General features: G+C 52.3%; 4 protein-coding genes across 4 annotated transcripts; 2 read left to right on the top strand and 2 right to left on the bottom strand.

Annotated features, from left to right (window-relative positions):
* Window positions 1–109: 109 nt before the first annotated feature.
* On the bottom strand, window positions 110–2270 carry KRP23_5812 (Phosphomevalonate kinase, peroxisomal; the record flags this gene model as incomplete). The annotated part of the gene is made up of 10 exons (XM_067890925.1): window positions 110–197; window positions 281–383; window positions 451–557; window positions 631–710; window positions 773–1021; window positions 1119–1283; window positions 1341–1522; window positions 1590–1665; window positions 1740–2060; window positions 2139–2270. The coding sequence occupies 10 exons, from the start codon at window positions 2268–2270 to the stop codon at window positions 110–112; spliced, it is 1503 nt and encodes a 500-aa protein (XP_067745330.1).
* Window positions 2271–2409: 139 nt separating this feature from the next.
* On the top strand, window positions 2410–4149 carry KRP23_5811 (uncharacterized protein; the record flags this gene model as incomplete). The annotated part of the gene is made up of 3 exons (XM_067890924.1): window positions 2410–2550; window positions 2653–2758; window positions 2861–4149. The coding sequence occupies 3 exons, from the start codon at window positions 2410–2412 to the stop codon at window positions 4147–4149; spliced, it is 1536 nt and encodes a 511-aa protein (XP_067745329.1).
* A 1001-nt stretch (window positions 4150–5150) lies between these two features.
* Window positions 5151–5927, top strand: KRP23_5810 (Cilia- and flagella-associated protein 20; the record flags this gene model as incomplete). Its single annotated transcript, XM_067890923.1, has 1 exon — window positions 5151–5927. One exon carries the CDS (start codon window positions 5151–5153, stop codon window positions 5925–5927), a length of 777 nt encoding a protein of 258 aa, XP_067745328.1.
* Window positions 5928–6034: 107 nt separating this feature from the next.
* On the bottom strand, window positions 6035–13334 carry KRP23_5809 (E3 ubiquitin-protein ligase UBR2; the record flags this gene model as incomplete). The annotated part of the gene is made up of 6 exons (XM_067890920.1): window positions 6035–7258; window positions 7323–7391; window positions 7476–10931; window positions 10992–11105; window positions 11198–12769; window positions 12834–13334. The coding sequence occupies 6 exons, from the start codon at window positions 13332–13334 to the stop codon at window positions 6035–6037; spliced, it is 6936 nt and encodes a 2311-aa protein (XP_067745327.1).
* Between the last annotated feature and the right edge of the window lie 59 nt (window positions 13335–13393).

Here is a 13393-nt window from a genome sequence, read left to right as displayed (position 1 = left end):
AAGATTTCGTTTACGGTTTGTGCAGGTTTCTGGTGATGAACTGCACTCTACGCTCTAAAGGTGAAGGTTCGTTTAAGCCTCACTGCAACGACAGTGTTGAGGGCACAAACTACTCAACGGAGTGAAGCTGAAGCCCCGATGTCGGTGCTGATGAGCTCGTCAGCCCGCGGTCGACATCGCACAACAGCGGGCAAATGCTGATTTGACGCGGACGAAAACAAAATGTTAACGTCAGAGTAACACACGCATGAGATAAATGATACTCCTTCGAGACACGTACGTGGAGTCTAGGTGCGTAGAAGGCCACTCCACCCACAGATCTTCAACTGCTTGTAGCACTCGCTCATGAAGCACCACCACGCAAATGGCGTCGTATCCACCCGCTGTGGACAAAATCAACAAGTCACTGGTCAACACATTGCTAACAAAACATCAGATCGGTAGAAGTACCTCCAGGAACTCCAGCGACCAAAACACCAGGAATCTTCATCGTTTCATCGAGAATAGCTGTTTGCTCCGGTGGCTCTATCGGGACTCCAGCAGAAGTTCCCATTTCGCTATAAAGTTGAGTTGCAAGCAAGAAAACAAGTTAGTTCAGCTAGGACAAGTAACTCGAGTTATCGAACGCACCGCATAAGCCCTCGGAACTTGGAGTACGCTTTGTTGATTCTTGACAGAATGGTTCCAACTCGAGCATCCCCAACATTCCACTACATCGAAAACATAATGGTTAGCATAGAACAACACCATATATATGAAGGTATGAACATACCTGCTCTCGTCCTTCCGCCAACGATTCCCAGTCGATGGGGCTGCTACAGCTGTCCTCAAGTTCGCAAAGATCAGCGAACCCTCGCTCGACCTCCATATTGTGGTGGTGAATTGCGTCCATCACTCTCCGTGCGTGCTCGGGCTGCTCCTTTTGCCATTTCAGCACTTGACGAACCATTGACACAGTCGCCGAGCCAGACGACACGTCTCCCATTATCAGGTGAAAACTTGAAGGTAATCGAACGGATTTCTATCGGCAAAGACAAGGGATTCCAGTTAGAATGTGTTGAATAGTAACCCTTACAACTATATAGAGCAACCAGATCTCCGAAGGAGATCAGCATTACCACGCGGTTTGGAGTGTCCCAAAGTGCACGGTTTGTGATGCAACGAGCAATGTCGTCGGACTTCAGTGCATCTTCAGTCGTGAACGCATCCAAAATTGTGGCTGGAAACCGAGTATACCGTTGAGAGCCGAAGCATGCCGCCGATACATCAAAACCACTTCCGATCTGTAAACACCCCAGTTCGTTAGCGCGGGATTGGTAGACATAAGAAATCGCCAGTACCTTGCGTTGTACGTAGCAGTGGCTTAGCTGAGCTAGGTTGTGCACCAGTTCGAGATCTTCGCTTCTCTCGTCAAATCTCACGGTCGGAACGAAAAACGCTACAAGCGCTGCAACAAGCGACATCACCAGAGCTGCAGAGCTCCCCATGCCTGTCTTCAACGCGACTAGCTTGCCATTACGCTCTACACACAGCACATATATCAGCTAAAAGAATGTCAGCCAGCTTATCGAAAACCGCCATAGGCTTACCTTCCATCGTTGGCGGGAGGAACGATTCAAGAGCTCTCAAATTCGCGCGACGTAGTGGCAACTCAGCCTCTGTCAACTGAGCAAGCAAAACGCCAAAGCTCATCTATCAGCATCCCGCCAAAGCACTCTACCTCTAACGTTATTCCTCACCCTCTGCACTTGCGAGTAAAAGTCGTTGTCACCGCGAAGCGCAACATGAACCGCCATCTTCGTTTCTGCTAGCTGCTGAAACGTGTTGCTGTTCTTAAACTCGTCCAATCCTGCAATGCCGTTGACAGCACACAGCACCGTCTCCTCAATGTAGGAATTCCGGTGCGAGCCCTCCTTCAGCTGGAACCGGAAACGTCCGTCGCCGTGTTCCTCGATCCAGCCGTCAATCAACTGGTCGAACTGTTTACTCTCCACCGTCAACGGGAACACTCGATGCCAGTCTCCAGAGGCAGCAGACCCCCCATCATTGTCCACAAACGACTGCAATAGTCACAGCATAACACAAATGGTCAAACTCCAAATTGCCACATTTTGTGCACAGTCCAATAACAATCGCACCTTAACCCCCACTTGCGAGTAAAATCTCGCGGTGCTGGACAGCACCAGCCCCGAGAATTGCTCGTCCAGCACCAGGTATCCGCCCACTAACAGCACTTTGCCGGGCGCAGACACACACGTGGGGCGCAGCATAGTCGCCAAATCGCTAAGTGAGCCTGACGTACGTCAGCATCTTGTGAAAGATATCTGATTGGTTGAAAACATAAACCTATCTTTCAGACTTTTTATTCCGTTGGCTGAGTCCACTGGCCAATCCTTCACGTCCTCCGAGATGGCATCGTCCTCGGCGCCGTACGCGCCCTCGTCGCACGCCCCGGGCGCTCCTCCGGCCTCTCACGCGCTCTCTGCGTCTCTTGCGTCCAACAGGGAGCACTTTAACCCGTTGCAGCAGCGCGCGGCCGCCGCGGCGCAGGTACGAGGAGCGCAATAGCCAGCGAGGAGCGCAATAGCCGCTAAAATATGTATGTTAAACATAATACTAACGATATTTTATGATTCTCTTATTCGGATGCAGGCACTGCTGGCTCCAGAGCGGAAAGTGTCGCAGGTGGAGATCCAGGCCATGCTGGAGAAGAACGAGGCGGCGCTGAGGACGTGGAACGCACTCCATAAGCAGCAGCGTACGTCACCTTTTAGCACCGGAACAGGATGCTAGTTAGTTTTTTTCTTCTTCTTTGCTAATCTTATTTGTGCTGTATTTTATTGATTGTTGTGGCTGGCAGCTTCCAAGACGAATCCTATGGAGCATAAGGAGTGGGTGCGGAGGTGTCTAGCCTACCGCCAGCAGATTGGAACGAGGCTGGAGGTGCTGGCATCGCTGGCGGACAAGCAGATTGCCCAGGAAGATGAGAAGACGGGGGGGCAGAGAGTCTCTCCTTCCTCAGCTGGGGCGAGACTGGCAGCGACACCATCCAACTCGACACTTTCAGCTCCGACGACTGCTGCACTGCAGGCGCCACGCCAGCAGACGCCTGCTGTGTCTCAACAAGTTTACGCACCGCCGCAGGTTTCGACGATGGATAACAATCTGATGACGATGACGACGTCGGCATCCATGGGATCTGCACCTGCGTCGTTGGCGTCGGGCTCGGCGCCAATAGCAATGCCCAATATGTCGGCACCGATGCCATTCCCTGAGCCTCTGATGCCGACGGTTGGATTTACGCCGACGAGTTCCAGTATGTTTTTCCCAACAGGGCAGATGAATCCGATGCAAGCCTCGGCGGGATTCACTGCCACCTCATCGATGGCCGTATCTAGTGCAACAACGTCAACTCAAGGATATGCAATGACGTCAGGAGTGCAGGCATTCACGCCAAACGCGTACATGGCCTCTACCAGTGGGGCGCCCAGCTCGTCCGCTGCATATATGAATCAGCAGAACTTCATGATGGGCGGCGGCATGATGAACCCTCATCAGCAACAATTCGTGCCTATGGCTATGCCTATGAACTTGGTTTCATCTGATGGTGGGAATATGTATGGCGACAACAATTTTGGGATGAACTCGGCGCAAACATCAACGAGCAACTCCAATACTGGGAATGACAGCAGTAATAATATCACTAGCAACTTCCCGGTGGACCCGTTCATCACACCGCTTGGATTTGGCCCTGATGCAAACTTCGGCGCACCAAGTTTTCCCATGGTTGGTATGACTGGAATGCCTGCGCAGCAGCAACACGTGATGCCCATGAATGGGGGTAATTTCGTAGCTCAAGCACCGATGATGATGAACAACAATTTTGGATATGGGGCTGGAGTCGGGATGCCGACTGGTTCAACAACGTCGTCACAGAGTATTATGCAGCAGCCGATGCCAACGCAGCAGTATCAGCCAGTGCCAAGTGGACTTCAACCTTTCCACCAACATAACCAGCTTCCTCAGCATCCACCACAGCAAACGGGGGCGGGATCCATGAGCATGTCGCCAGACTCAGCACTGTACGGCGACAGCAACGTGAATATCTTCGAAGGTCTGACAGACGATGCGTTCTTTCCAATGCAATGACCAACCTCCCTCAACTGTGTCGAAGTGTTCCGTTTCTCGGTGCGTCATTTACTGCGTGCAGCGCTTGCTGAGTTCATCATAATCTTTACGAAGTAACTCGTACAACCGTTCTCGTCGCACTGACACATTCGCAGAGGCTCGAAGGCGTGAACGAATCGATGGCGGAATATTCCGCGAGGCGGCGCTCATACGGCCGACGCACTTGCCACCAACGAGAACTTCGATTTTGTGGGCCTCATCCCATGATTTATGTGCTGTGGCAGCAGCTCGGGTCTCGCGGTCAATCAACAGCTCGGTAAGCTTCGGCAAGTAGAAATCTGTCAGCTTTGTCCCCGACTCCGTAAGTATGACCGGTACTCGGGCAGGAGAACGCTGCCGTTGAAGCGGAGCGGATTCAATGTGGTCGTTGCTTATTGTTGTTGAAGCGGAGACACGATATCGATCTGGACTGGAATATTGTTGGGCCAATGCACTCTCGTTCGTGGTCAACGATCTATGCTGTTGTTGTGCGTGATGGCTTGCTCGTTGTGGTGAAGTTGCAAACGCTTGCGATGGAATTGTCTGTGCATTGTTCAAGTTTTGGAGAACCGATGCCGTCGACTGCAACGTGACAAATTCCGGCCATGGTGCTGCAGCAGAGATGTTCGCCGCGAGGGTCGCAATTGAACGTGTGTGCGCCGAAGGATGAAGCAGCGAGAAGCGCAGTTTAGTAAATGTTGGCGTAGGTAGACGATCACGGTCTATTTCGCGATATTGTTCGAGGAAGGGTTTATCACCGTCTGCTTGATCGCCAGCCTCCTCGCCCGGGAAGGGATCCCGGGCACCCATGTGCTTCTCGTACTGAAAGAGGTCCTTGTTTGCCTGGAAGAAGGCACGCGCGGTAGGTGTCTGCTTCTGCATCTCGACTGCAACGGACGGACTACAAGAATGGAAAGCAGCGACCTTTTGATACTTGATGACAGCGGAAGGGTCGACCATTTGGTGCGAGACGACGATCAAGGATGAAGACCGAGAGTTCGCTGTCGACACCCCCGACATTATCTTCATCGCTGTCGAGCACACCCTCATTCGTTCGTATCGGGGACGGATCGTTTTCGCCTGGAGACCTGTACGTAGAGTGCATCCTACCGAAAGTCCTCTCCAGGGAACTTAAGCCAGAACCAGATCGTGCAACCGACAAGTCCCGAGGCTGGAATCCCCAACAGAAAAACAGCTCTGACAGTAACACAAGCTCTAATTTCAGTATCCTGTCGGAGACGGTCGTGCTGACATTCGCAGAACACCCAGCTATATTACAAGCTCAAGAGGAATGCCGCTGCCTCATGAACGGCAATAATGTATGCGTGCTCGAGGATGAGACAGTCAAGGAGGATGTGGTTCAGGTGCTGGGCACCGATGCTGAGCTTGTGTTTCCTGTACGCAACATCTTCCGCTACCTCGTGATGTTTATCAAAAACATGGATCTCTTCCTAGAATTCCAAGTCGAAGTGCTGGATGATGCACAGAAGTATCGGCAGCTCACGGTCACCAACACGCGATCCCTGGCACGGGTCGAAGACTCGAGATGCCAGCTACCACTCGCGTTTGGGATGCAGCCTGGCTGGCGCTACCTCTGCATGGATTTGCAAGACGTCACACAGCAAGCGTTCGGGACTCGTCATGTGACCACGACAGAGGTGCGCATTGCCGGCAACTGTCGTCTGCTGCGGATGTTTTTCCAGGATGAGCGCTATGCTGATGCCGACTTGCCTGCACACCTTACCTTCCTCGGCGCGTAGGTGACCGTAAACTGTAGCAGCAGAACGAGGTAATGAAGCCAAGAATCGATGCATATAGCAGTGGAGCTGTTTATTATTCTGTGCGTAGCCAAACACACTTGGCATGTTTACAGATACGACAAGTTGATCGTATACTGCGGGTCGCGCTGGTTGCGCTGCCGCGATACCTCAGTGAAGATACGATGGCTGAGCCACAGTGACTCCAGGTACTTGTAGCGAGCCATGTCGAGTCGAAGCGGACGTCCCCGCTGGAGACCGACGTCTTCTTCGCCGTGTGCATCTACGTATGGGCATGGGAAGTACGCTGCCATGCTGCCGCCAACAACTGCAATGCGACACTGCTCTAGCAAAAGTACAATGCCCACGCCACCTCCGCATTCAGCAGCATGACGGGTACATTCGCCCACAGGTGGACCGTGTGGCATGAAAGCACGAGTGCAGCACGAATCGCCGCAGCACAGGTATTCGCCACATATCAAACAGAGGCCCGGGTCGCAAGGAACTTTGTCACATCGCGTACACTTGCGATCTGCCATCTCGCTGTAGAGCTCATCGTATTGGATGGGCAAATCAATAAGCCGCGGTCGCATGGGCACTTCGCGCAGGATGAACATGCTAGCAACGTACGCTTCGCTGCAACCTTCAGTATGTTCGCACTTGTCCCCAACCTTTGAGCTGCCAAGATGTGTCTTGCTGAGCATACGATCCATGCACCATTGCCAGATTCGATCGAACGTGGGGTCGTTACTGTGGGCAATATCACCCAACGTGGGAATTTGCATCGACCTAGAGTTTGCAGACGCGTCGGCATTCTCGTCCGTCAGACAACGCCAGAAAAGCTTCATACGCCGAACAAACGCAGCATTTGCCGGCAAGATGCGTTTCAATCGCGATCTCACATCGCTTACACTTGTGAGCGGCTTCAGCTTTTCAGAAGAACACGTCTTCGCCATCCGCTGCAGCAGTTGTAGCACAGCATACTCATCGGATCCCTCCTCACCAGAAGCTTCCATCGCTTGCATCAGTTGCTGTACAGATCCAGCAGTGGATGCAACAGGCGCTGCAGGGCTGATTGATCGACCACTTCTAGTGCGGCGCGGGGCTAAAGCGGCAGCGTTTGCCTCTGAAGTTGCGGTTGGTTGAGCAGACGACTCTGTCTCGCTTGCTGCAACAACAGAAAATTTGTCTTGAAACAGCGATGTCCCCTCAATCCTGCATGGCTCGAAAAACTCAGCATGCAGACGTTGAAGCAGGTCTGCAGCAGTAAACACCGGGATAAAGCGCCAGATAGTCTCGATCTCGTCCGCGATAACACTTGCCACGACGAAAGCCTGCAGCAAGTACACAGCACACTTAAGAGCTTGATCACAAACTGTACTACAGTCTATATCGTACCGTAAATGTGTCTGCCACTAGTAGACCCAAAATGGTACCGCGAAGGCAAGCATCAATTGAACCAAGCACCTATACACAAACACAGAAGAACAAATTAGTACCCAGCACAGCCGTAAAGAGCGAAATAAACTCGCTGTCAAGCAACGGCAGTACCTTCGTGAACTTGCGGTATTCTCGTTTGGTCTCATTGTTAATCGGACAGCAGCGCTTTGCAGTCTCCCAGATCACCTTGGCGTCAGCACTGTGCTCCAATAGCGAAAATGTCCATCGGCAAAACTTCGTGACAGCTGTAAGCGATTCCATCTCCTTCTCTAGAGAGGGAGGGCAGTGGTCCGTTAGTGGATCAAAAGGGACGTTGCTTCCAGATATGTTGCGGTATTCGTCTTCCGCAACAGTCAAGAAAGATGCCAAGGTAAACGCACACGAAGACCACAAGAAAGGCGCACCCTTCTCCAGGCTACCATGGGGCTCCCACAGCGTTTCCTCAAAGTAATCCCGCCACAAATCGTGCTCGGTATCGTTCTCGTCGTCTTCAAACCCTCCGTCACGCCCAAGCACTGAGCGATACCATCCTGGCATTGATATCTGCTCCTCAACAATTTTGTCCCAGGTAGGAGATTTTTCTTCTTCTTCTCCTCGCGCCACGACAGAGTGCTTATGCTCACTTTCGTCTCCCTTCGCAATCGAGATTCGAGGTTCTGATGTTGGGATCAAGAAATTGCTCAGAGTCTTGCACAATGGACACAGGAATTGCGTCATCGCAGAATCCGGGTCTATGGCTTGAACTCCATCAAACTCTTCACCACGCATCGCCTTGTCGTGTAGTGACGTAATGTAACGCTCAAGACAGTGGATATGCACCGCATGCTGGCACGTGCGAATATGCAGGCCACACGGAGTGAGATAAAGCTTAGCACTTTCGTGAGGTCGACCAAACCCGGGTGGCATACGCTCCAGATGGAAACGCGACGAGACATCTTCGTATCCATCATCATCACTGTCGTACATCGGCCCTCCTTGTCCACGTGCGTTGCCAAGTCGCGCACCAGCTATTTCACGACCTCCCAATCTACGCGGCTCCACACGATCACCGCGTAAATCCAAACTTACAGCCCCACGCATATCCATAGGAAATAATTGCTGGTCCTCACGGAGATCTAAAACGCCCTCAAGAACCTCCAACTCTTCATCCGTCTGAAGTACCTCACCTTCAAGCATCGGCATATTTCCATTTCCGAAGCGTATGCGATCGTTGCGAGGGCGACGAGCTGCCGGCGGGAGGGGGCTATTCTGCGCCGTATTATCGCGAGTTAGCTGGTCGTCCAGCGAGCCATCCATGCTCCATTCAGGAAAAGAAGTTGAGAAAGCACGCAAAGTGGGAGACGGAGAGCTCGCCATGTCAGACGACGTCGAGCTGCCGCCTGAGCACAACTCCATCTTCTCAATCACTTCCTTCACATGATTGCGCACCTTCTTACCCTCCGGGCCTAGCGCTTCGTGAGGCTCAGGTCTAAATCCGGGAGCTAAGACAGTGGACTGATGGACATAAGCTGCCATCCCCATCTGGCCTTGTGCCGAGTTGTCATGGCAGAGAATGCAGCTATAACATTTCTCATTCTCCATCTTCTGGCGCTTGCTCGAGGTCTCAACAGGTTCTTCCACGATCGAAGTCTTGCGTTTGCCTAGCGAGCCCATGTCATTCTCTTCCTCATACTCATCCTTTTTTTCTTCATTTTCTTCACCCGCCATGTCTACCATCGCCTGGAAAGCGGCTTGGCGTTTTGCCATTGCAGCCATCGCTCTCTTCCTAGCCTCCAGTTTTCGCTGCTCCAATGTCATTGGTGAAGAATTGCTGCTTTGAGCAGAGCCACCGGTTACCGAAAGTGACGCCTCAGCCTTCTTTTGTTTAGCCTTCGCGTCATTTGCCAACTGCTCAAACACCTTCCTGCAAGCAGGTGATTCAATTGTGATTTTCCAAATGAGCCATTCCACCGTTCCAGTCTGCTCGCTGTCGAGCAAGGTTGTCGCTTGCTCGAGCAATTGACTCAAAAGATTTAGTACCGATAATTTGGAGGTGGCTGGATTCGTCTTGCTCAAGCGCGCCCAGAAGCGTCGATCTGGAGCTAGAGATGCTGTGTGAACCCCATGCACCAGCAAATGCAAACAAGTCGAGATAACGGCGTCTGAGACGTTGTTCTCCGAACTCGATGATGTTGACGCCGACGCTGGATGAGCTGAGAACATCACCTTCCACAGAATTACTTGCACAATTGCCACTGTGCTTTCACACGTCAAAATCGCTTGAACTGGACGAAGGAAAGCGACTGGCGTCTGTGCACGCCTTAATGGCTCTTTTGGTGGACCATTGGGATCAATTTTCTTTGACTTCTGGCGGCATGCGTTGCGATAAGTTGTCCAACGATCACGAGCCAATTCGTGCGCCTCACGGTTCAAGTGAAGGAAGTACGGGTTGTAACTCTCCAATAACCCTTCCTTCAATGCATAGTGACCCGGTTCAAGACCCGACGGTGGCACAAAATCGGACACCTTTGCAAGAACACCTTCCAGTCGTGCAGTAGGAATGTCATCTTGGCCGGACGGCAAAATAGCGAGGTCGAACAGCTTGCTGAACGGGAGAGACTTGGCGCACAATTGCTGCAACATCTCTTCTGCGAGAAATTCATTGTCGTACACCGCACCTGTCGAGTTCGGAAGGCTTGTGCCGAGTACGATCACGAGCCGTAGGAACTCCTCTAGCATTTGTAGGCGTTGCTGCTCGTCAATACCTTGCTCCAACGGAGAGTATCCAAACTGTTTCACCAAATCGTCTAATTCACCCGAGCCATCGTTAGTAGCAGGATTTGAATTCCCCTTCGGCTGCACGAAAAAACTGCCAAGTTGGAACCGATCTACCATTCGTGCCAGAAGGGCATCAGGACCCGTCATAAGGACACTGAGCTGCAACATCAGCGCGTCTGCGTCGCGGTAATGAATGCAGTACGGCAATGCCGAGTAGTTGTACAGCTGGGCCAGCATGTTTTCATCCCCGTTGCGGCGCCACAGGTTGGAGTGAATCTGAGATGCCATCACTAAGCATCGAAGAGGCATCTCCACGAGCTCCCATTGTTTATCAGTCGACAGTTTGTCGAGCCCAAATACACTCAGCAAACCGTCCTCAGGGATTGAGCTTCCTAATCCTGATTGGCTAATGCAAATATGCCGCACTGCCGCTGTCAGGAAACGGTGCAAAGGGATGTGCAGAGAAGTTGGTTGGGATGCCACGTTGAAGTCGTAGGTCGAAATTGGTTTCTCTCGACTTCCAGCACCCCTTTTGCTTGCAGACACCAGCCTCGCCACCGGAACCAACGTCTTTTTCGCCACCTTGTCGTTTAGGCGATCTGATGATGAAAGAGTGGCGTCGATGACAGGACCGAAAATCTCAGCTACCTTCAGTAGGGGAGTTTCGAACTGGGACGGACTAAAACCATTCCAAGAGATCGCGAACACCGAGTGGACGCGGATACCAAGGTTAAACATCGATAACCAACTGTCTGACTCGTATTCCACGTGAGGTTGGTGAATTCCTCGGCGCACTTGAGGATCCCCTCCCTACGACATAATATGTTTAGTATTGGATTTCCAGCAAAAAAACGGCCAGATTGTACATACCTGCAGAATGCTCAAGCAGGATAACCAGATCTTCAAGTTGTCCGCATTGCACACAAGTTCGCTCGAAAGCGTGGGACCGATATTGAAAACATATTCCATGTTCTCCACGCAGTGCTACACGATAAAACGAACATAAAAAACGCGTGACAAGATGAGTACTCCGGTCATCTGAAATACCACACCAACCAACAAACTAATATGCTTACCTTGTACTTCTGGCTGCTTAACGCAGCGTGGTCGGCGTTTAAAGCCCCTTCTTTTTCAACAGCAGATTGAAATACTGTGTGCAGAGCGCAAAGAAGTTCACGAACCAGCTCTGGCCGCCCGGGATGCGCCACTGCTTCCTTCTTCGTGTAGCTCTGGACGAGATGAGGTACTGTTAAGAACTGCACTGCGAAATCGAAAATGGATTCGGTCGAGTTGCCCAGCCCGCGAAGAAACATGCTCGTCATCGAGGCGTATGAGCGCAAGTACGCTTCCAGCATGCTAGCTCTGAAGTTGATGTCTACCAAGTGCTCACGCAAAAACGAATGCGATCGCTCCACAGCCTTCTTTCGCAAGGTACAGTCATATCGCATCAGCAGCGTCAAAGCTGAAGAAGTAACTGTTTGGACGTCCGTAGATGTTTCGTGCTCCGACGTGAAGTATTTATTCACCACCGCGTCAAAGCTCTTTCGAACACTTTCATGGCGGCGATAAGAGGGACTCAGCGATACGGCCTTCACAAACTCTTCAATAAATATGTTTTTGCAGCTGACGCGGTTCCCTTCTGCAAGGAATCCTGCCGATGTCACAGTCGAAATGGCGCCTTCTGCTCGGAAATCAAAGCGCCGGCGCTGAGACGCTTCTTGTTCAGATGCCCACGTAAAAATGTCCTTGTCACCTCCAATTAGTGCTACAATCACATCCAGAGCATTATTGTGCAAACGAATATGTCGTTCCTTCACAAATTCTTGAACGGTCGTGCCCTTGGGCAAATCACTCGGTACAGGTTGGAATCCTGTCAGAGCACGTGACCGCTGCTTTTGAAAAGCTTCAGAAACAAGCTCGCTGAGACCATCTGAGGTCGTGCTCGCAAACTGCAACCACTCCAGAAGGGCAGGTACTTCTTCCATCTGCTTTTCCCACCATGTCGGTGCCACAGAGATATTCAACGAGCGACGAACCAGGTTCCCGACTACCGACGGGCATTGGAGCAATGGTTTTATCGAAATCGTCGCATCTCCCTGGTTATCCACTCGGTTAACTGCCGTACGCGCCTGGGTCTTGGATATTTCCAATTCCACGTAAAGATGGCTGATCACATCAGTCAATGAGTGCACGTCGTCATTGTGCAGACGAATCCCAAAACGCACTCCATCGTTCCGGCCATCGTTGGACGAGTTCGGCTCGCACTTCACTTCTTTCGCCTGTGCCTCGAGTCGCCCACCCGGTCCATTAGTTTTGGCTGCAGGTTCAACCGAAAACTGCGCCGACAATCGATTCGATCGCGTCAACCCTGCTGGACTGCTTCTGCTCTCCGAAGCGTCTGCCACATCCGTATCACTCTGAATCGGCAATAACTGGGGCGGGATGTCCCTCGTAAACAGCTCAAAGGCCTGCGCCAGCTCAAATCCATAATCCACGCCCAGCAACACTTGGTATATATGCTCCACCACCGTCTCAATCACTATAGGCGCCATCAGTCCCACATGCTTCGGCAGCTTGTGCTTCTTGGCTCCACTCCCCGACACCCCCGCTCCCTTGTGCTTTGAGCAAAAGCCACTCTGCTTCCATGCCTACCAACACAACAAAAAGGTCAGCTCCAATAATACCAAATTCCTATACAAAAACCAAGCCTACATGCAGATCTCCGCAGTCACACGAGCTACCCGCCGTCGTCCGCTGGAAGTAGACGTCGTGTCCCGCGTGGTCGCTGTGCGTAAAGCAATCCTTGCACATTACGCACGTGGTGTCCAACTGGCAGTTGCGGCAGCTGTAGGCGACCTCGTCGGCCGAGAAGATGGCGCCGCACACGCGCTTCCGCTCGGTACGCGGCAGCTTGGCCAGGATCTGCGTGGGCGCGAGTGTCTTCTCTTTGCCAGACGCACAAAGAGCCGTGAGCAGGGCGTTGCACACACTCGAGACCAACAGTCCCGCACCACGCGCCAAGTTGCTCTGCAGGGCGAAGCGCGCGAGCGCCACGAACTCCTGCTCGCGGCGGCGCGTGAGCTGCTGCTGCTGCGTGAGGCGCGTGGGGCTCGCGACCTCCTTGGCGGCAGCGGCCACCTTGGCCTTCGACGCCTTCTCCACCGCCTTGGGCTTGGCCGACGCCTTGGCCTTCTTGCCACGGATCGCCACCATCTTGCTCAATTGGAACTGACGACCAGTCGGAAGATGAGTGCGGAATGGTTCTTTCCGCG

Source organism: Phytophthora ramorum (genome assembly GCF_020800215.1).
Source record: "Phytophthora ramorum isolate Pr-102 chromosome Unknown Phyram_PR-102_s0005, whole genome shotgun sequence".
NCBI lineage: Eukaryota > Oomycota > Peronosporomycetes > Peronosporales > Peronosporaceae > Phytophthora > Phytophthora ramorum.
Note: the sequence above shows the minus strand (reverse complement) of the source record. Positions and strands in the feature narration are given on the sequence as shown.